The following is a 22,204-nucleotide window of genomic DNA, read 5'->3' as shown; positions in this document are numbered from 1 at the left end:
CTCCTCCCTCTGACACTAAGAGTCATTCTCTCAGTTCCCACAGGCTGAAGTCCTTGCTATTCTCAAAACCTGGAAGAACCTGAGCTCCCTGACCCCTTCCTCTTACAACTACCACGAGACCCCTCAACACTGACCTCTCTCCACCCTCCTGAGGTACCTTCTCCCTCTTCACTCCCCTCCTGTTCTCTGGGGATGTTTTCTGAGCACCAGAGACTACCAGACCACTTTTCCAAATCAAATCTCCAGACCTAGCTGGTCAAATGGCTACCAGAGCTCAGATTTAGATGAGCTGTGGCTTAAAGCTGATGTCTTCTCTCCAACAGGATTCTTACCTACGAACTTCTGGGGGGTGGAACGCTTGCGTTTGGTGAGGCTGTTGGCCAGCCGATCAATGAAGGTTGGCCGCTCAGAGGATGAGTGCAACATGGAGTCTGGCACCATCTCCAGGTCACGTATCTCATCACCTGGGGGAAAGGAGGTGGAGACAAGTAATAGCTGAATGGGGGTAGCATTAGCCCAGCAGCCTTTGCCTGGAGAAAATCAGCAGGTCGGTAGCCAAGGAAGGTCATACCCGATACCTGGAAAACTAGGTTCTGCTCACTCCCCGCCCATCCAGAGCTCATCCTAGCAACATTTCAAGTAACTTAAGGACAATTATGTACATGTGACGCTTGATTTTATACTTCCTTGTGTTTTCTCTCTCCCATTACACTGAGGACATAGATCAAATCCTCTCTGACCCCTGGATCTCCCTGCAGCACCTACCACAGGGCTTTGCACCGACTGGAGGGCTTGGCAGATTTACTGAGGTAACTGTCCTTTTTCCACAGATCGCATCCCTTTGTGAAGAGGGGGTAGATGCTGGAATCATCCTGGTCCTGCACTCCCTCTGACCCAGCCCTCAACTCCCCCACAGGCCTGCCTACAGCCCTACCTGCTTGGCCAGCCAGAGCTTGGGCTTCAGTGCTGAGACTCTGTAGGTAGTTGTGGCACCGCTCTTTGTGCTCCTCCAGGGTACTCTGCTGTTTGTAGCTCCGGCCACAGTAGTTACACTTGTAGGGCTTGCCCACCGTGGGAGAGGAGACTGTGGAGGAGACAGGAGACGGATGGCATGAGTTACTTCTCCCTGTACCCTGGCTCTACAAAACCATCCAGGAGCAAAGGCTCATGGGCTTGAGGAGGAAGGGATGTCGCTCAGGTGAGTTCGGCTTGTCTTTCCTTCCCCGACTCCAGCTGCAAGCATGGACAGATAACCAAACTGTGGAGAAGAGGGCCAGTGCGCAGCTATGGGAGGACAGAGGCGAGCCAGGTCATATAGCTTTGGACTGCTGGTGGGCCTCACGATGGCCAAACTGCTGCTAAAAACGGAAGGGAGGACCCAGGGACTTTGTAGGGGATCGTCCCTGGCAGGCAGGCTGGCCCCACCCCAGGGTCTCAGATTCTGGGGCCCAGACTGTGGTTTAACCTTTCCATGTGGCAAGCGGGTGTAAGTGCTGTTTATCAGACAAGGGGATTTTTTGCTTATGAGTTATCTGCTTCGGTTTGAGGGAAATTGGTGACCTGGGGTAACAGAAATGAGAGCCCTTAGATCTGTCAATGGGGGGAGGGACAGTTCTCACTGACCTTTACTTATACTTTTACCTCCATCCTTAGCCTAGTTTTACTGCTTTTCTTCCTCTTTCTTTCTTTCTTTCTTTCTTTCTTTCTTTCTTTCTTTCTTTCTTTTTCTTTCTTCCTTCCTTCCTTCCTCCCTCCCTCCCTCCCTTTCCCCCTCTCTTTCTTCCTCCCTTCCTCCCTCCGCCCCCCCGCCCTCCCTTTCCCCCTCTCTTTCTTTCTTCCTTCCTCCCTCCCTCCCTCCCTTCCTCTCTCCCTCTCTCTCTCTCCCTCTCTTTCTTTCTTCCTTTCTTTCAGATTTTATTTTTAAGTAATCTGGGGCTAGAACTTACAGCCCCAAGATCAAGAGTCACATGCTTCACCAGCTGAGCCAGCCAGGCACCTCTACTGCTTATTTTTCTGTCTCTCTACACTGAGATACCAAGAGAGCCCCAGAACAACTATCACTGATAGAGAAATTCCGAGAAGAGAAAAAGAATAAAAGGACAGAGAGGAGAATAAAGGAGATGAGTAAAAGGAAGAGAAACAACAACTTTGAGGGCCTTTAAAAATTTTTTTTAAATAAAGAACAAGTTATAAAGATTTTTTCTGGGGTGTCTGGCTGGCTTAGTTGGGAGAGCATGTGACCCTTCATCTCAGTGTTGTGAGTTCAAGCCTCATGGTGACTGTACAGATTACTTAAAGAAAAAAAAGAAGATTTTGTTTCTACTGAAGAAGTCAGGAAAACTAAGATGGACACTTCATTTAAAGACAACTTTTGAGAGATGATATTTGTGACAGGAGAAGGAAAGTGAGAGAAACAAGGTACTGTATATTTTATTTTATGTATCTTGCTACTATTGAGCAGGAAGATAGGAGGTGTCTCCAGGAGGCTGGTAATACTAGCCGCGAGGCCCTTACACACACACACACACACACACACACACACACCCATAAACTGGGCCTTGATTCAATCAGTCTAATGCCATTTTGACCTTGCTCTGTAAATCCTAGTATTTGGGAGATGAGGTGAATGCCATGGTCCCTGTCCACTCAAGACTTTGGGGGAAATGGTTTAACATCTGGGAGAGGAGCCCCTTTTTTCATTATAGTGTGGGTTATAACAGAAAGCATATCACAGAGATGGGACCCAGTGGTATACCTGTGTCTAATTCTGTCCCTAGTAAGTCTCCTACAGAACAACATCCAAAATTTACCCAGCTGGCCTCATTGCTATTGGTTCAAGAATTCTAGGGAGAAGCCATCCTTGTTCCAAACCAGCAGGGGGAGCCGCCCCTTTTCTGAGGAAAAGGAGTAGGATTCTTTGACACAGAACATTTATAGGGGTCCAGGAAGGCTGCAGGATAGCTCTGTGACCAGCAAATCTTTTTTTTTCTTCCTTTCTTTCTCCCCCAGAGTTTCAGTATCCTTGTCAGCAAAACAAGGATAATGCCATCTACCTTAGAGTCGTTATGAGGATCACATGAAAAGACAAGCAAAATGCTTTGTGGATTATAAAGCCTGAATCAACGATGACCTTTCTCCCTGTTTCTCTACTCACCTCCAAGGTGAGAGAACCTAGAACACGGTAGGTGGCTGGGAAAAGGGTGATGAGGTGATTGCTCTGTCCCCTTACATCCTGGCCTGAGAGAGTTTAGGAAAAGAGAAAAATAGCAAGGAACATTTCCAAGGACAAATCCTACTAATTTTTTCCCTCTGCCCTTCTTCCAGCCTTTCCCCACTCTTGAGCTCCTCCTTCCTGCCAGCGTGACTCCCGGCCTCTTCACAAGGCCAAGTCAAAAACTTAAAATTTAGTAAGATGCTTCAAAAGTGCTATCTGTCCAGCTGATTCAGACAGATGTTGACTCAAACAGTCTTGGCTGGGGTAGGAAACCCGGGTAGTTTGGTTCACTGGCACTGATCCAAACACTACCCTCTAGACACCCTCATGACTTGTTCTTGCCTCTGGGAAGGTGACAACCTCTTGGGATGGGGAACAGAGGTTTTTCCTAGGCTACCTTTCTCCCAGTTTAGAGGACCACGGCTATTTTCAGGAACCAGTAGGAAGTAAAGGAGAGGACAGACAGTGGTTGTCCGAGACATCTGGTATTTTGGAGGGAGGTGATGATGGTGATGAGTGTGGGGCCTCGAGCACAGGGGAGTATGAGGAAGGGTTTTCCTGATGCTTAGAAGTATGTGTGTGTGTGGGGGGTGACAAGGCACAGATGGTTCTGGCATTAGCACGAAACTTTAAAAAACAAAGGGCGAGTGACTGTTAAGAGCCAAGAAAATCACCCCTGCTCCTTTTGCTCCAAGTCACAGTGTGGCAGATGTAAAATACCTCACCAAAGAGTCCCCCAAATTCCCCATGGGGCCCTGCTGCCCAGACGAGGGGTGAGAGAGGCAGGGCCCTATCTGCTCTGTGAGTGCTCTGCCCTCCTCAGTGACAGACACTGTAACTCCCCAAATGTCAGAGAGGTCACTGAGCTCTATTTTCTGGGTGTACTGAGGTCCCACTCTTCCTTCCCCCTAAATAGGTAACTGACCCGAGTGTGTCCGGAGGTGGCCAGTGAGAGCATCGCGCCGGCGGCAGGCGTAGTTACAGAAGGGACATTTGAAAGGCTTCTCCCCAGAGTGAAGTTTGATGTGGCGCAGCAGGTTCCCCTTCTGGGTGAAGGAGGCGCCACACTGGTTGCAGTGGAAGGGCCTTTCACCTGCAAGAGAAAGAACAGATCTCTGAGGACTGCATGTGAGGAATTTTGAAGGCTGAACCTCTTCTGTCACCCTCTGCCCCACCCTGCCTAAGGGACGGTGCTCAGAACAATTACTGAGAGGCAGAGCTGTGGCACGCACAGGAAATTCCTGCTTTCTAAAGATTCTCTTGGGAAGAGCCTTACCCTGGGAAGGTGTGGATCAGGATGAATGGCAGGGCAAAGGGCACCAGGCCTGGAACTCTGGGCCAAAAGATCATTAACCCAAAACTGAGCCTTATAAGACCCACTCTGCCCCTGGAGCCCAAAGGCTGAGAAAGCTGAGAAGAGGCTTTTGTTTTCCTTTTCTTTGTTTGTGTATGTTTGTTTGTCTAAATCAACAGGGCCCAAACAGGGTCCTACCCTTGTTGGGCTGTAGGATTCATCCTGAGGCTACATCTACCTCTCCCTCACCTCCTGAGAAAAATACCAGCTTTTCTTTATAACAACAGCTGATGAGAGTGCCAAAGAAGTACAGTGTGGAGGGAATCCAAACGCCATCCCCCCTTTCTTTCATTGGCTAGAAAATGTGCTGGGAGAGACTCTTCCCTTTCTGAGGCTGTCCCACTGCATTGTGGGCCTCTGCCTTTCCAGCCTACCCTGGGAGCTCCTCCTCAACCCCCTGGCTTACTCACCCGTGTGGCTGCGCTTATGCACCATGAGCACATTGGGTCCGATACAGACCATCCCGCAGACATCACATTTGAGCTTGCCATTGGGCAGCCGGATGCCCCCGGGGGAGTGAGGCTCTGGCCCACTTCCATCACAGTAGCCCAGGGGCTCTGACAACGAGTCTTCCACGATCACACTGTCGTCCTTTTCTAGGAGCCGCTCATCTGGCCCCAGCAGTCTGCTCGACTCCTCATCGCTGTACATCTCCACCTTGATGGAGTTGGCTGAAGGGTGGGATGGTGTTTAGGACAGAGACAGGCAAAGGGGGAACCTGCCCGCAGACCAGAATGTCACTCCCAATGTCCAGAAGGCTTTCTCCCGGCCCTGAGACACGTGGGCTTTAAAAGTGGCCAATACCCTCGGTATCCTTGGTGGTGATATGGCACTCCTGCTGGGACCTGAAACAACCTTTTCCTTCTATCTCACCACCCAGGCAAATAGGCTTCAAGAGAAAGAAGTTGGGGTACATTGGATGTCTTCTGTCCCACTGGGGAGAGGAGGAGGCTAAGGAGAGCCTTTTTCTCCACTCTCTTGTCATAAAGAAAGACGTCTGGCTTGGCCCTGGGCAGGAAGCCAGCAAGTAACAGTGGCGGGAAAATGGTCCTAGGAAGACCAAAGAGACGGCAGGCTAAAGAGAGAGCAAAACTGGAAGACAGACATGGCTCACATTATCCTCCCTCCCCATAAGAGTGAACCCCCTCTACTCCCCTCCATTAAAATCTGGAGAGGGGGATGAAGGAGGGAGGAGCCACTGAGGAGTAAGCTTTGGCTCTAGCTCTGACCTACATTCCTGGCTATTCCAACCATTTAGAGAATGTCACAGATCTAGGGCCAGCTAGAAGAGGCAGTAATGGGGACCCTGTCCGGGCAGGAGAATGGGGGTGGGGCTGGGTTGGTGGTGATGAGGAGATCCCTCTCATCTCTGTTTCCTGTCTGACTCTAGCTTGTGACCATTCCTATGTCCTTGCTTGTCCAACTCCAGGGTTTCTCTTTGGAGACTTTAGCTTAATCCCACCCGTGCTTCTTTTAATTCTACCCTTATCTGGCAGAGACCACTCTCCTTCCAGAAGTCAGAAGGGCCCTAGATGCTGAACTCCTTAGTGTTTTAGAGGCTGTATGCAGGAAACCAGAGGGAGGCAGCAATGGGGAAATGGCTGCCAGTGGAGGGTGAACTGAGGGCCAAACACAAACAGGGTGCCTAGTGCCAGGGCAGGGCAGGAGATTGCACTTACCACTGAGGGAGCGGCTGGGAGAAGAGTGCTGGCTGTTGGGGGTGCTCACCGAGGGCCCCACCGGGGCCCCAAGGAACTCCTTCTCCAGAGATGAGTCCCCGCTACCTTGGAGGAGAGAATAAGAGGACAGGTGAAGCTGCAGCCAGGCCTTTTACTGTCCATTGCCTCACCTTTTCAAAATTCTGTTATGCTTTGCAAACACTCATCTTGTAGCCATGTACAAGGCAGTGTTATACGTTCAGCACCATACCTTGTGATGAAGTTTTGGGGTGATGGTGGGGTGGTCCAGAGCTGACGGCCAAGAAAGAATTCTTGAAGACGTCTTTGGTGCAAAAAGGTGATTTTATGAAAGCACGGGGACAGGACCCGTGGGCAGGAAGAGCTGCACTGGGGTTGCTACGGGTAACTGATTATATACCCTCAGATTGGGAGGGGGTTAGGGACAGAGTAAGTCTCCAAGGAATTTTGGAAGCAAGCTTTCCAGGACTTCAAGGGGCCAGATACTGTTAGGAAAATGCCATTTATTACCATTTAGTAAAATCTCAATCATGACCCTTCAGATGTATATCAGAGGACCATAAGCTTGGGGTATGATTGCCAGCATATATCTTGGGGGAGTTGAGATAAAGGAAGTTTCCAAAGGAATTTTTATATGTTAAAGTAGACTTACAGGATCCTGGGGGTTGGGATAATGTTAAGCTAAGATTCTCTTTTGCCCATAGCAAAGTGTCATCATCGAGGCAGCTGAGCTCTAGAGGAAGGTCACTCTGCCTGTTTCAAGGACTTGTCAATGGGCTGTAGGCAGTAAGGGAATTTAATTTTTCATTTGCCTTTGTTTCCCACATCACCATGGTAAGCACTTAAGCCCCTTTCCTTTGTTCTTGGGTAGCCAGGAGTGTCTGAGGAATAGCACATATATTCCACCTGGGGTGGGGGGGAGTGGCCCAGGAGGCTAGCTTGTACTTTGTCCTCAGCTTAACTGATGCTCCCTCATCACCTTGTGCCCTTGTCAGCCTGGTGCCCAGTGCTGACTTCTGCAAGCTCAGTGGCTGCATCTTGTTCACCCTACCTTTTTCTAGGCCTGAGGGGAAGAGCATCACTGCCTGACATCTACAGGAAGGAAGGCTGAGGCTGGGCGGGCCAGGGTGGAGAGGAAAATGAGGGCCTCAAAAGGGAGGTGGTTCAGGACAGATGCTCTTCCCTATTGTTCCTCTCCGGAGCCCCCAGCACCCAGGTTCGGGATCTGTAGGAAGGGCAGCTGGAATTGTCCCTGAGTCTAATGATAATAAAAGTGATCATAATGACAGCTGCTAACACTTACTGAGTGTTATTGAGTGCTTATTTTGTGCCAGGTATTGTTCTGTGCACTTTATGTGAACAACCCTGTTGAAGCAGGTGCCAATATTGTCTTAATTTTTCAGATGAGAAAACTGAGGCACAAAAGAGGCTGTGTTACTTGTCCAAGGTGACATAGCTGATAGTGGTGGAACCCGGATGGAACATAAACAGTAAGCACTCATGTCCTTAGCCACCCTCTACACAGCCAGTTGAGAGTCATTGTTTCAGCAGAGGAGAGTTGGGCCCATTAGATCTTCTCTTCTGAAATCAGTAAAAATTTGACTACTCTAGAAAGCCTCCAATCTGATATGATTCCAAATACCTAAATACTACTTGATGTTCCCTTGACAGTGACATAAGTTTATTCTCAATATATTCATTGTTAACTTGTTGATAAATTGCTTTGTAAAAATGAGTTTTGAGAGTTTGGTTATGTCTTTAAAAATTAGTTAACATATCTGAAGATATGAATCATGTCTTTAAAAAAAAAAAAAATCCCTCCTCCCCGCAATCTTTTGCACAAATTTATAGGTAAAAAAATCCACAAAAACAAACAAACAAAAAAAACATACAAGTAGGTAAACACACACAGAAACACAGACATATATCACACATGTAGATACACATAAAGAGAACATACCTACGGGGGTAAACACACCCATAGCCTTCTACATTATCTGCTAACATGAACATGCATGGATGCGTACACACAAGCCTAAATATGGAAGAGAGAGAGAGAGAGAGAGAGAGAGAGACAAACCCTAAAATTCATCCCTAAAGTCCACCTATTAGTACTTTACCCAATTTCCCAGCTATGTACATACTTACTTTCACAAAATAAAGATTCCATTATAAAATGGTTGGAGTCTTGGGCCTGAGGCAAGAAATCCGGAACACACCCTCCTGAGGGATCCCTCTCCAGCTTGGTCAGTGGGAAGAAAACAACCACTCAGGACTTTGGGACCATTTCCCATTCATATCCTCTTCTAAAAGTCCCATTTCCCCCATTCTATCCCATCAAAGCCTGAGGAAAATTTGTTCACTATCTATAGAAAATGCCTTATGGCATTTTCAGTTTTCCCAGCTGGGGCTCTTTAGATGAACCATGGTTATCTAGAAAAGTTGCCCAAGTCAGAACCACACGCATATCATCAAAGTAAGCATCTCAGGAGTTGTGGGTTGAGACGTGTAGACTCAGACCCAGTTTTACAATACGTCCTTTAACAGAGTGTAGGGTTTACTATGGTTAAAAGGGCTAAAAGGAGTGTCTCCTTGTTCCTTTTCAGACATTAGTGCTAACTTGCCCTAAATCACTTGATATTTGTAATGGGGGAAGAACTGAGCTCTGGGCCCTGGTGCTGAGCCCTGGACCGTAAAACAATGAGTGAACTTGCTGGAAATCCATCTCTAGTCCCAGCCTACTGGGCTTGACATATGGGGAAAATATGCTTAAAGGAATATTTAGGGACATTAAGAGGAAAATATCCTTTGTCCCTTCCTTATTAAGGCCTGGGAACAGGAGGAAGAGTAGGTGCCTCCACAGTCACACCGTTAGTCTGAGTGGGTCTTAGATGCCATTGCCCTCCCTAGGATAAAGGTAAGAGGGAAAACAGGTTCAAGTCTACTTTTGTGGCACTAATACGTAAAAATGAATCTGTTTTAGGGGTCAGAAAGTCTTTACGGGGACCCTGGGATTTTGAGTTCTAGCCGGAGGGTGAAGGGGACTAGAGTCAGATTTAGGAAGTTCAGCAGTTCCTCTGTCAGTCCCAGAAACCCCAGTGAGGGAACTTCAAATGCCTGGGACTCCCAAGAAACCCCAGACTGTCAAAGCCAAGAATTAAGGCCACTCTCAGGTCTCAGATAAATTTTCTTGGTCAAAGTCATCATAGATTGGCTGAACCCCCAGAGGGCAAAGCCAAATCATGAGGTTGACATCAGAGGAACAAGGAGGCGGGTATGGGGCAGAAAAACAGGAGGGAGAGAGAGGAAATGGGGCAAGGTCCCACCAGCTAAATGTGTTTCACATGCTGAAGGAGACAAGCCCTCCACTCCTGCTGCCCTTCCTCGATCCCTTCAAAGAGTGGTTGCCTCTAGGGAACAGCCATGAGGTCTAAGAACCTCCACACTTATCAGCAAGGAATCTTATCCTAACTGCTTTCCCTGTCTTGACCATGGGCTCCAGGGTGGCAGGATGCTAGCCTGCTAGCCTGCTAGCAGGGAACAGTGGGTACAGGAGCAAAGAAAGACGCCCATCCCCAGCTCTATTGTGGGGAAGAGGCTGAGGGCCCTCGGATCTCTCTGTTCGAGGCTGAGGCTTCTGCTGCCAAGGCTCCTCTTTACCTAGATTCTATTACCCATTCCCACCCAGGCCTGTCTCGGCATTTCACCCAGGGCAGCTCTACATCTGTCCCCAAGGCCTAATCAAGATGTCACCACAATCTCCCACTGTCCAAGTCGCAGTCTTTGCTTAGCAACACCAAACACCCTTCCCATCCTCCGCAAGTGTAAGGAGGAACGCCCCCTCCCCCGCCACACACACACACACACACACACACACAGCCCCCATCCTTTCCCTCTCCTCAGGCTTGGGAGTTGTTAGTGAATTGGCTCCCTAGCCCCGGCACCCCCCTTCCCCCTCCACTAGCCACCTTCTGCCTGAACTTACATTATCCTTCCCTTGCCGGTGAGACCCTGGGGTGCGAACGCGGCCGCCGCCTTGGAAACGGCGAGGGAGTGCGGGTGGTGTGTGCATGTCTGCGTCTCGGTGGCAGGCAGGGGTGAGCCCAGCCACTCACCTTCCAGGAAGCGTGGATTCCTGGAAGTGAGGGGAACCGCCGTCATTTCGCAGGCAGCGGCACGGTGAGCAGGGGCCCACGGCTGCAGCCAACAAGAAGAGCTCAGCCCGGGGTGTATGTGTGTGAGTGTGTGTGTGTGTGTGTGTGTGTGTGTGTGTGTGTGAGAGAGAGAGAGAGAGAGAGAGAGGCAGAGAGAGAGAGGCAGAGAGAGAGAGGCAGAGGGAGAGAGGGAGAGAGAGGGAGAGAGAGGGAGAGAGGGAGAGAGGGAGAGAGAGGGAGAGAGGGAGAGAGGGAGAGAGGGAGAGAGAGAGCAAGCGAGAGCACGCTTGGATGTGCTTGGGGAGGGGGCTGGAGAGAATGTATATGTGTGTCTGGTGGGGGGATGCTAGGCTACAGCATCCCTTTCCCAAGCCAGTAAAGGGGTGGGGGTGGGGGGGGTGTGCACAGGGAGGGGGAGGCAGATGCCGTTGCCCTCGTGCCCAGCAGACAAAGAGGAACTGCACAACAAATGCCTGAGAGAGGCAAGAGTGTGTGCAAGAGAGAGAGAGAGAGAGAGAGATGGATGGGCCCTCAGGGTGGGAGGGAGAAAGGGGGGCCCCCAGGGAAGGCCCAATCCTCTGCCAGCTGGGGAAGCCAAGGCCCCAGAGGTCATGGGGCCCAGGACATGGGGCAGCTTCAAGGCTCTCAGATCGTCAGAAAGCCCCTCCCCCACTAAACTCAGGCACTCAGATTCCCTCTTTTCCCTCCTCCTCCAGGAGGGAGGTTGCTCTTTAGATCTGGGGACTGACAGCCCCCTCCTTCCCAGCAGCGAGAAGGCCCAGCAGTCTGGTCTCAGGCTAGTGTTGCTCTGTGGCCCTGAGGCTTTTCAGATCCCGGGCAAAATCCTGGTATCTTCTCCCCACCTCCACTCCCCTCCCTCCTGTGCCCCTGGGGCCTGGGCAGCCGACAGCCCTGGATGAATCCGCCTTCTATCAAGACAAGGCCTCTGCTCCCTTCCCTTCCAGAGGAGCTGCTCACTGACGTGCTGACCTACTTTGGAGACTAGATTTTCTGATTCCAAGAATTTGGGGGTGGGAGGGGCTGTGAAACTTTGGGCTGCCTACCCCTGGATCCCTTTCGAAGGTTCCCTTAAACAGTTCACAGTCCCAGAAAACTTGTGAAAAGCACTGCTCAGTCAATTAATTGCATGAGCTGGGTTTGAGCAACTCAGTTTCCCCTGAAAGACAGGGAATGGAGGTGGGGAGAAAATCTGTGTGGTAAGTTAGTGGATCCCTTCTCTTCCCTCTCTCCCTCAGGAGGGACTGACTTGCACCTTTAGAAAGAGACAAAGGGAGAGAAGCTGGATTTTCTGAATCAGGATCTGTGAGGTGGGAAAATCTCTTTAAAGAACAGGAGAGATACTCCCTTCATCAAGTGGCCAGGTGAGGGAAGGCCACCTGGTATGAAGACAGAAGAGCTGTGATGACCTTGAAGGGCCAAAGTGTGCTTTAGGAGGGGTCTACACAGCAGCCTTTCCCACTGCTTGCATATTGGCCCAGGAGAGATGGGTCATTTAGAGACTCTCAGATGCCCCTCAAATGGACTGTCTCAGACATACCCATTCCTGCGGGGGCTACTTTTCAGAACTAATGTTAGCCTTGGCTTTCCCTTTTCCTTCTCCTTAAGGTGGCTGCTGGCACCTAGAATTCCCGAAACACAGATGAGGGGTTTCTGGCCTCTACTTCCATTCAAAAACTATGCTGTGCAGAGGCTTCTCTTGTCTAGGAAATGTCAACCCGCTGAAAGCGGGGAAAATTTGGTTTCATAGCACAGTGAAGCAACCACCCTAGGGGCTTTCCTCTAATATCCAGCATTCTCCAGAGACAGAGCTCCATGGGATATTTCCCCAGCCACTTTCTCAGTTTCTCATTTACCTACATTAGGGCAGGGACTGGTTTTTATCTGAGTGTTCCCCAGCAATAAAACAGCGTCCTGAGTGTGGTTGTTGCTCAGTAGTGGTTTTCTGAGTAGGCCTAACTGAGCAGGAGATAGAAGGACTGGGTGGTTCCTCAGAAGGGCCATGATTTTAGTTCCAACAAAATCTCTTTCAATTAAATCAGTCCACTTGATCCCTGTCACTGTGTCCAGCGTGTGGCAGGTATCGAATGCCTTAATCCATTCCAACTCCTTCCCCCTTAAACAAGAAAGGGGTCAGAGTCAATGTCTTACCTTATGTTACCCACGTGCTGCCAATGACTCTTATATGTGTGTCTGACCCACCTAGCTATCATCTTTGAATGTACCCATAATTCCATTGGTCCCACTTCAGGGTATAAAAAATAAAATGCTATGGGTCATTTCTACAATGGTGCTTGGATTTCTGATGGGCATACTCATCATGTCAAAACCCAAATCTGGCTCCCCTTATCTCTTATAATCATTCCCTGCCCTGACATTCTAATGATCCAAAAAAGGAGTCCTGGCGTCTTAGAGACAAACTCTGTCTTAGGCCCTTTTCTGCACCTTCAGAGAGGGGGCCAGATAAAATTCCGCATTTTTTTTTCACCTTGTTGTTAAACTCTGAGAGGACCCTGATTACTCTCATATCTCTAAAAGCCGTTTGTAGTATAAGCAGTGATCTCTTCTGCCTCAGTAAGAGTATTTGGCAGGTATGAAAAGCCATAGCATGTTATGACCATGACAAAGGACTGGGGGAAATGAGAAGTGGGCTCTATATCGCTCCTTCAAAGGCTCTTCGTTGTTGGCCCACTGGCTGAATTCAGCCCATAGATAAGTTTGGCTTGCTCCATGGAACATTTTTTAAAAATATTGAGTCATTATTCTAAAATGGAGACATTTCACATAAAATATGGATTTCTGAATTCTGTTGAAAAATTGGAAGTTTTGGCCACACCAGATACACATTCTGGCATGGCAGTAACTGGTGGACACTGAGGAGCAGTTGCTCCTTGAGGTAGGACATGTGTTCTCTGTCCATGACAGTCCCCACATTCTCTTCGGCTCATTATCCCAACCCAGTTCACTCATTTACATACCCAACTGGCTCCTGCAGGCCTCTGAGGTTTGAAACGCTGCTCCACTGTCTACCTGGCTGGGATAGAATATCCTGTTTGGCTGGTGACCTCAGAGAACAGGAGAAGGAATCACATCTTCCTTCAATCTCTTTACTTTTAAATCATTCCTCTCTATTAGTCTCCACTCGTATTCCCCTCCTATTCCCTTCCCCTACCCTTATCCTCCAAGAAGTCTGGGAAGAGAATCACTATTTAGGGAATGTAAAATGACCAAAATAGATGCACACTACCAAGCAAACCAAGCATGAGTGGCAGCTCTGTGACGACTGGGGCACTCAGAGGTCCTGTGCTAGGCTGAAGGCTCTCCACTCTGCTCCACAGGCGAGTGTCTGCTCCCAGCCCCTTACAAACAGAATGCACAAGAGGGCATACCAGACATATAGGAGCGGCCATTGCAGTCTTCTATATCCATCTTAGAGTCTGCTGAAAGAGAAAATAGCTGCTATCAGAAGGCAGATCTGGGAAGGGAGGAGGTTTCTAACATTCTGGAATTAGCAAGTGTGTTCTGACCCTATCCTAAAGATGAAAAACCTCATACTTTGTCCTGATGAGAAAGACAATGTACCCTGACTTACAGACCCCAGGGTCTTGTCCAACCCACAACTTCTACAGGCTTCCCCAGCCTCCGAAGTGGAAACAATGTCTTACTCCAGAGTGGTCCTGGTTGTGTTGTTTTGAGAGTAGACCCCTCCTCCTGTAGGTGGAGCTGATGCTGTGGGAAAGGAGACAGGTTACAGCCCAGCTTTCTGGAGGCACAGAAACCAGCTCCATAGAAGCTCTGTACCTTGAGGATGGGGTAGTAATAAAAGGAAGAAACAGGATTCTGTCTCAGGGGATTCTTTTTTTTTGGGGGGGGGGTATGTGGGGGAGGGTGGGGGACAGGAAGGTAAATATGGAGGAGAGCAGCCCACCTCAGGTTCAGTGGAGTCCACTACTGAAGGTATAATAAACAAATTAAATCTTCAAGTGGCTTCTCCCCATATTCTTGTCACTTACGTTGCTATGTTTTATTTTATTTTATTTTTTAGGGTGGGAACCCTGAATTTAAAATGCAGGTTAGTCTATTTGACAGAAGCAAGCAGTAATTGGCAGTAGAGTATTAAACAAATCAAGAACTGAGAACAATTAAAAGTGATAATTTGTTGCAATGAATTCTCTCTTTAGGAGCCTGTGGGAGGAAGAAAAAAAAAAAAATCTCTTTGGTAGAAATTTACATACCTCCAAAATTGATTTCACCAGTCACCTAATGAAAAATAAATACTCCAGGGGCAGATTTGAGGGCGCAAGAGTGGGGAAAGGAAACAGTTGGAGCTGCCACCAGGATTCCTGTCTCTTTGAAGGATCTCTCTGAGGTGGATGGATGGAAATTTGGTTTGCTTGTAATACTATACTGTTAGAGGCAAGGATCGGGGACTCTGGAGGATGCACAGGGGAAAAGTATCTATTACCCTGTCTCCCCCTTCCCCCAGGTCACTCTTGCGCCGAGAGACATCATACTCTTCTGAAAAGTCTCAAGACAAAGCCTGAAACATGGGCTTTCCTTCACTTCACAAAGCAGCTCTGCCTTAGATTTCATCAGAGAGTCCTAGTCTCACCCAGGAAACCTGGGTGTGGAAGAAAAATTTATCTAAATTTATTTTCAGTTCTTCTTTTCTTCACACCCTCCCTGAGATGGTCTCAGCTTTGGGATCAGACTGCTAGACCAAGCCACAATAATAAGTGGTTCCTTGAAGGTTCCCTTAGGGGTAATGATTAGAAGAGCCCAAGTCCACAGTGGTTAGCAAACTCATACCCCCTGGAACTAGCCATAGAACTGTGGTGGTCAGAGATTCAAAGAATGAGGAAGGGCGGTCTGGTACTCATGGGGCCCCTCTCATTTCTGAATCATTAGCTCCATAATTGCCTTTTAGGATTTTTCAAAACTACTGCAGAGCTAAGATGCCACATGTGACTTCCCTACACATACGCACACATGCACACAAACAGGAGAAGCAAGAATGGGCAAGATTTCCTCCATTTTCTGCTTGGAGAAACTGAGGCTCAGAGCAGTGACGTTACTTGTCTCTGGGCTCATGGTGAGACTGGAACAAAACAAAAGAAAAGAACACAGTTCTCCTGAGCTGTGCTCTTCCCATTAAACCATCTTGTTTCTTTTATTTAAAATAATTTTTTTTTAATGTTTATTTTTGAGAGAGAGAGAGAGAGAGAGAGAGAGAGAGAGAGAGAGAGAGAACAAGCAGGGCAAGGGCAGAGAGAGAGAGACACAGAATCTGAAGCAGGCTCCAGGCTCTGAGCTGTCAGCACAGAGCCCGACCCAGGGCTCAAACCCACAAACTGTGAGATCATGACCTGAGCCGAAGTCGGCCCCTTAACCGACTGAGCCACCCAGGTGCCCCACTGTCTTGTTTCTTTTGGAAAGTCAGAATACTCAAGGCCTTCATGGATCTTCTTGCTTTCCCCTGGTTCTAACATCAATTAAGGCATCTTTTCCTTTGGTATGACCTCCGTGGGAGTGGGGTCTGTTACTTAAAAAGGAGGAAAAAGTAGAGCAGGCTCTACAGGGAGAAATATATTAATGTAATGTGTGTGTGGTGTGTGTATGTGTGTGAGAGAGAGAGACAGAGACAGAGAGAGAGAACACTAAGGAACCAGGGGCTAGATAAGCACTAGGTAGGCAAAACAGTTGAAGCATAGCATTCAGCTAGCACTGGCTCAGGAAGTACATCTCATTCTTGGACACCTGCCCAAATGGTCCCAAAACAATTTCCAGAAGGGTCTGAAGGAGTTGTTTTCTGAGTTGGACTTTGTTCCTAGCAGCAAACTGAGCTCTTCTGCTTCTTAATTGCTCTTAACAGGTGCTCCATGACACATCTTGGGCAAAATCAGCATTTGGCTGCCTCTAACAGGTCTACATGCCAAGTTGGTAACCCTGGAAGTGAGAGGGGATCGAGATTCTGCTGTTCCCAATCTTGGTGCTCTGAGAGCCAGAAGCAAATCAGTAGATGTACTTCACTGTTTGTTCAAGTCTCCAGGCAGCACATCCCTCCCAACCTCCCCACTCCCCGCCCCTCAAAGCACCTCCTCCCCTGCCTGGCCAGGCAGGCAGATCTTAGTGTCTCCTTAGAGGAACTGGGTCAAATTAGGCACTGCCAATTGGAGACATACCGCAGGGGGAGGAGGCATAAAAAGAGAGAAGTTAGTTACACAAGACAGGTTTGGCTCAAAGATCTTGGAAAGAAACCGGCTTTATAGCAACATAGGCATCATTCAGTGATGGAGGTAGGCACATATGTACTGTAAATTCAGTTCAGTGAGCTGAATACAAAGCAACTAGAAATAGCTAGTCTCCTAATTCAAAAGGAAGCGTCTCTGTGAGGGAGGAAAGGTTGGTCATTGTAACCTCCGGAGACAAAGGTTTTCTTCCCTGTTCTTTTGAATCCACTTGGCACTGTAATAAGAGTCCTCCATGGCCCTGGCTTTCTCCCATCAACACAGTATCACATTTGAACAGGAATGGGCAGGAATGGACATTCCTTTTAGACAGAAGATTTCCCACCACACTTCCAGACAAGTACCAGGTCATGACCAATCCAAAGTCTGACTTCCAGGGGCAGGTCAGGCATCAGCTACCACCCCCAGCTTCTCATCTCCACAAAAACATCCCCACGGCTTTCACTATTGGGTGACAAAAATGTCAGAAAGTCAAGTTTTCTGTATGTGGTAGCTCTGAAAGCCTGAAATAAGATGGATATCACAAGTATTTAAAGCTCTTCAAATCCTTCAAAGAATCCTGTTTGATCCAGTGACACTCCAAAATTGGAATTTAAAATATACTCCATGTGGTCTAGTGTGTAGAAAGGTAGCAAGGAGGATATTGTTGGGAAAGAAAGTGGAGGTGGAGAGAGTGGCAAGGATTTGTGCCATCCTTTTGGTTATTGTTCCGGAACTGCAGCAGAGAGTAGCAATCTTTTCTCTGGTCTCTCTTAGGACCTGGGACCTGAAGTGTAGCCCGGTGATTATTAGCAAGACAGAACTTTTCACCTGCATGGGAGTGAGCAGTTCAGGTACTGCAAGTAAACCAAACCCACAGCATCATCCTCTCCTGTCTGTACCTCCATGAACTGAATGAAAGCGACACAAAAACATGTTGGAGTCACATAGCTGGTTCTGTGGTCTATCAGGGCTTTGCATAACTGGGGACAGGAAAGAAGTAAATGGTTGAGGGAAGAGATGGAATAAGGCATTGTCTGCAGCCTGACTACGTGCCCCTTTCCAGGAAACAGACCTTGACATTGAGCAATCTGCAGCTCTGAAATGATCTTTGGGTCAACCTAGTACTCTCTGAAGGAAACCCACCAACCTTTTCTCAGCTCATGTGTCTGTCTTTATAGCAGAAAGGTCTGACTCATTTTTTTCACCAGGCTGTAGATGATGACCTTCTGTCTACATATAAGACAGACGAAGACAGCTCAGCTTCATTATCCAAGTGCTTGGGGAGCAGTGCTGAGGGGATGAATTCCCAGGTAATCCTAGGAATGACCAGTCTCTAAAAAAAGAAGGGGTATGAGCTGGAAACACAACGTCTGGGGAGTGGGAAAATATCACCTCATTGTCTCCTTTTAGATCTCAGAAGGATGAATATTTTCTCTTGTTCTTTGCGCTTCCCTGTCCTCCCCACGTAGACTGCAGAAGAGAGAGAAGGCTAAGGTTTATAGGTGGGAGGAGAAACAATCGTACCCTCCCATGTCTCATTTTAGGACTTAAGAAACTATGGAGGGGCTAAACTAAACAGGTAAATCACTAGGTGATGTGCACGAGCTGATACTCTCTGGGTTTGTGGTATACCCTGAAGTATTTGAGCCCTGTGTTTATAGAAAGGCCCCACAAAGTCACTGCTATTCAACTGTATGTTTGGGTAAAGGTGAGAAAAGTAGGCCAGCAGTGTTCGATTTGAGTTTCTTAATAATTAGTTTTGAAGCCAAAGATGCCCCTAACAAAGTTAGCTCAAGTGAACTTTGAAATTACGTGGAAGGTTCAGTGAACTATCCTGACTGGTATAGAGTAGCAAAAAGGGGGAAGAGATGGGAACAATTGCCTTTGGTGGCAGTCCTGACCAGAAGCCTCTAATGCATGCTGATCAAAAGGGCTCACTGTTGTTTGGGCGGGACAGATATTTTCAGGCTCCTCTGCTAACAAAGAATCTTGCCCTGACAAGTAAGCCTCTCTTCTTGTGGAGGGCCTAGGGCAGGAATGTTGTAGGACCTGGGGAATCTTGCAGCTAGAATGGAGTTGAGAGATGATCTCCAATCTCTTGTTTTTTAACAGAAGAAGAAACTAAGCTGAGTCACCTATCTGGTTAGTGACAGAATTAAGACCAAATAGAACCCAGGTTATCAGTCTGGTAACCAGTCTTTCTACTACAGCCCAAAGTTAAATTTTGCCACAGTGGGAAGGTTTGGGACCACCCATGCTTACCTTCTTTCTCGGATGTTGAAATGAAAAGTTTGGGGGTCTGCATCTTGTGGCTTAAATCCTTAAACTAGAAACACTGGTTTATGGATGGAAGAAAAAATAATCCTCTCCCTCCCATGTCTCTTTTTAGAGATTATGAGCCTGAGGGAAATGCCAACCTAGGCCCTTACTAGGTCTCTTTAAGGTAGAAACAGACCTCCTTGGCTCAAGGATTACACCAGCATATGTATTCCAGCAGAGTCTACAAGGTTGATGCCACTCCCACTGGTGGGGTAGGAGGGGACAGGCCATTCATATCAGCACTATCCTTTCTTAGATGCTTTCGTCAGATAAACCTTGAAATTATCTCCCTGTTTCCAATACAGAATCTACAACTCTTCTGAGAAGGAGGCAAATCAAACAGCTGGGAATTCAGAGCCTTCTTTAGGCAGGGTCATGACACCAACAAAGAAAGAGAGTCCCTCTGCCTGTAGCATTGTCTACACCCACAGAGCTCCACATTCTTATTTGTTCTTGTAGAGTAAAATGAGCCCAGAAATACCTGCCCTACAATAATTTGTCTTCATTTTTCCTTGGTTATTTTGTGTGTATGTTGAAGGAAAAAAGATGGCCAGTTTGGGAGAAAATAATTTCTTTGTGGATGTTAGTAGGAGGTAAAAGGTGGGATAATGTTCCTCCCACACTGGGAAGTACAAGCTGCAGATTTAAACTAGGAGAAAATAAAGAAGAAATGTTCAGTTGCATTTTCACTGGAAAAAAGTCAGGACTTCTTTCTGAGCCAAGTCCCAAAACATGCTTTGCCCTTAACCTACTAAGAGGAAGGGGATTGCCCAAAAGCTACAACTGAACTACCTGCACTCAGTGGGCAACAAAGACATTATATTCTGTGCTTGAGACATCAGCATCTATTGACTAGGGCAAGATATAATTCCGACCCTGCCAAATTGAGGGCAGCTCCCACCACCTGGGACCCACCCTAGAAGCTCCAGTGAGATCTATCCTGCTTCCCAATGGCTACACTATTTTCTTATTTTATTTTTTTAAATTTTCTCCTTTTAAGACTTTGTTTTTATCTCATGAGCCACTCTTCTGACTATTCTCATGATCCAGGGAGCTGTCTGGATTCTCTGGCTTTCGGGTGTTCAGGCAAGGCTGAAGTTCCCTACACCACAAAGCAATATTAACTGAACTACTGACAGACCAATGAGGAGATACTTCTACCAAACAAGAAGCTACAATTTCAACGATTGTTTGATTTGGACTTGTCCTGGTCTTGTCCTCAGAATCACAGTTATCTTAGGTGGAATTATTAGGTAGTCAGACACCTGTTTTTAATGCTTCCTAAGAATATCAACATGTACCTTCACACAGATAAAGTGAACAAATAGCAGTAAGGGGAAACAGCAGGCCTCAATGTTTTTTTATTATACATTTTTTTAACGTTTATTTATTTTTGAGAGAGAGAGAGAGAGAGCATGAGCAGGGGAGAGCAGAGAGAGAGAGAGAGAGAGAGAGAGAGAGAGGGAGACAGAGAATCCAAAGCAGGCTCCAAGCTGTCAGCACAGAGCCTGATTCGGGGGTCAAACCCACAGACTGTGAGATCATGACCTGAGCCCAAGTGGGACAATTAACCAACTGAGCCACCCAGGTGCCCTGGCCTCAAATGGTCTTCTGCTTGGCCTTGATGATGGAAGGCCTAGCGTTGATATGTGAGGGAGTCAGAAACTTTCTAAGCTCACCACTGATGCTTTAAGGGTTCAGGCGGGGTAGACTGGGAAACAGGTGGGGCTATGAAACATGTCAGTGGGGGATCTGTAAGAGTCACAACAGTTGGCAGTTTTGCTTATGAGAGAAAGGACTGAAATGAAAGAAGGTATGCAAAACTTGACACAATATAGTTGGTAATGCATCAAATCTTCCTGGAAGCAGAGTTAGTAAATTCTTGACCCTGGAGAAAGAAATGGGGTACTTTATTTCCTAAACATCTTATACCTAAAGATCTGTGTTCCATTAAAACCCAACTCATGACAGGACTCCAACTGGTCCTCATGACAGGACCAGTCACGATTAAAAAAATTTAAAAAGCGGGGCACCTGGATGGTTCAGTTGGTTAAGCAGGGGACTTTGGCTCAGGTCATGATCTTGTGGTTCATGAGTTCGAGCCCTGCATTGGGTTCTCTGTTGTCAGCACAGAGCCTGACTGAGATCCTCTGTCTCCCTCTCTCTCTCAAAAATAAAATAAACATTAAAAATTTGAAAAAATTAAAAAGTAGAGAAGTCAAATGAAAATTTCAAAAGTGAGAATCTACAACTCTAGCGGACAAGGGGGAAGAAAACTGGGGATGGGTTGTGCGAAGAGGTACACGGAGGCCTATTTTAGTTTACAACTGCTTCCCAAAGTCTGTCTCTCCTTAGAGTCCTCAGACCCAGGGCTTCCTCTGTTACATTTCTTTCTTAGGACTCATATGCAGTGAATCTCTTCCTTCCCAGCCCTGCTTCTCAGGTTCCCTAGACGTCTCACCCTACATGGTACCTTAGACCGCACTTTCCACTTGCACTCTAAGTTTCTTCTCTACTGTTTCTCTCATTCTGCTCGTTGCCTCCCAGATCTTCCCACCGAGGCCTATGTCCTTCTCTCTAACCTTCTCGACAAACCGCCCCCCCCCCCCCCCAGTCCTCTCGCTTTTTTGCCCAGGTACCCTCTCTGCTTCTCCTTTCTCACCCTCTTCTGTTCTACCCCAGCGGTACCCCACCAAGGAGCCTCGCGCACCCAGCTCCTGGATGTCTTGACCCGTCTCCCGCCTTTTTAGGACCCTTTGGCTCTCCGTTACCTTCCCCTCAACCTTGGAGCCTCGAGCCTAACTCCCCCACTAGCTGGGCCAGCTCCCTCCCCTCGGGCCACAGCCCAGGCGGCCACCCTCTTCCCGCCAGCCCCCAGTCCGGGTCTCCCCTAGCTTCACGCCCAAGCCCCTCAGGCCCCGCCCCCGGCGACCGAGGCCCCGCCCCCAGCGCTTCGCCCAAGCCCCGCCCCTCACTCACCTGAGGCAGCTCCGCGCGCGCGCAAGCTGGGGGGGGTGAGGGAGAGGGGACGGTGTTGGGGAAGAGGGGGGCGGGGCGGCGGGGGTCCCCCACTCTGGCCCGGGCGGCCCAGTGCGGGGGGAGTGGGGTCACTGAGGCGGCGGCAATCGGGCCGGACCCGGGACCCGGGCACTCAGCGGCGGCGGCGGCGGCTCCATCTCCATCAGCGGCTTCACCTGAGGAGGGACCGGCCCCCCCCA

General features: G+C 48.2%; 1 protein-coding gene and 1 long non-coding RNA gene across 16 annotated transcripts in view; one reads left to right on the top strand and one right to left on the bottom strand.

Moving 5' to 3' along the window:
- The window catches only part of LOC102961201, an 11,073-nt gene extending 6,422 nt beyond the window's left edge, over positions 1–4,651 (top strand). Inside the window, exons 2-6 of the long non-coding RNA XR_444944.3 lie at positions 324–447; positions 831–1,198; positions 2,288–2,418; positions 3,010–3,161; positions 4,131–4,651. This is a non-coding gene — a long non-coding RNA (uncharacterized LOC102961201). The remainder of the gene's footprint in view (positions 1–323; positions 448–830; positions 1,199–2,287; positions 2,419–3,009; positions 3,162–4,130) is intronic.
- IKZF4 (IKAROS family zinc finger 4) overlaps positions 1–22,204 on the bottom strand; it is a 26,661-nt gene extending 4,457 nt beyond the window's left edge. The window contains exons 1-10 of one of the 15 annotated variants that reach the window (XM_042992504.1): positions 21,966–22,204; positions 17,815–18,000; positions 14,103–14,166; positions 13,827–13,877; positions 13,416–13,471; positions 6,248–6,348; positions 4,979–5,239; positions 4,140–4,307; positions 935–1,084; positions 333–464 (exon numbers count right to left, since the gene is read on the bottom strand). In XM_042992504.1, coding sequence (XP_042848438.1) covers positions 333–464; positions 935–1,084; positions 4,140–4,307; positions 4,979–5,239; positions 6,248–6,348; positions 13,416–13,471; positions 13,827–13,847 — 889 coding nt within the window. In that variant the 5' untranslated portion in view covers positions 13,848–13,877; positions 14,103–14,166; positions 17,815–18,000; positions 21,966–22,204. The other 14 variants (XM_042992505.1, XM_042992509.1, XM_042992508.1 and 11 more) reach the window with 14 other exon arrangements.

Source organism: Panthera tigris, chromosome B4 (assembly GCF_018350195.1).
Source record: "Panthera tigris isolate Pti1 chromosome B4, P.tigris_Pti1_mat1.1, whole genome shotgun sequence".
Classification (NCBI taxonomy): Eukaryota; Metazoa; Chordata; class Mammalia; order Carnivora; family Felidae; genus Panthera; species Panthera tigris.
Note: the sequence above shows the minus strand (reverse complement) of the source record. Positions and strands in the feature narration are given on the sequence as shown.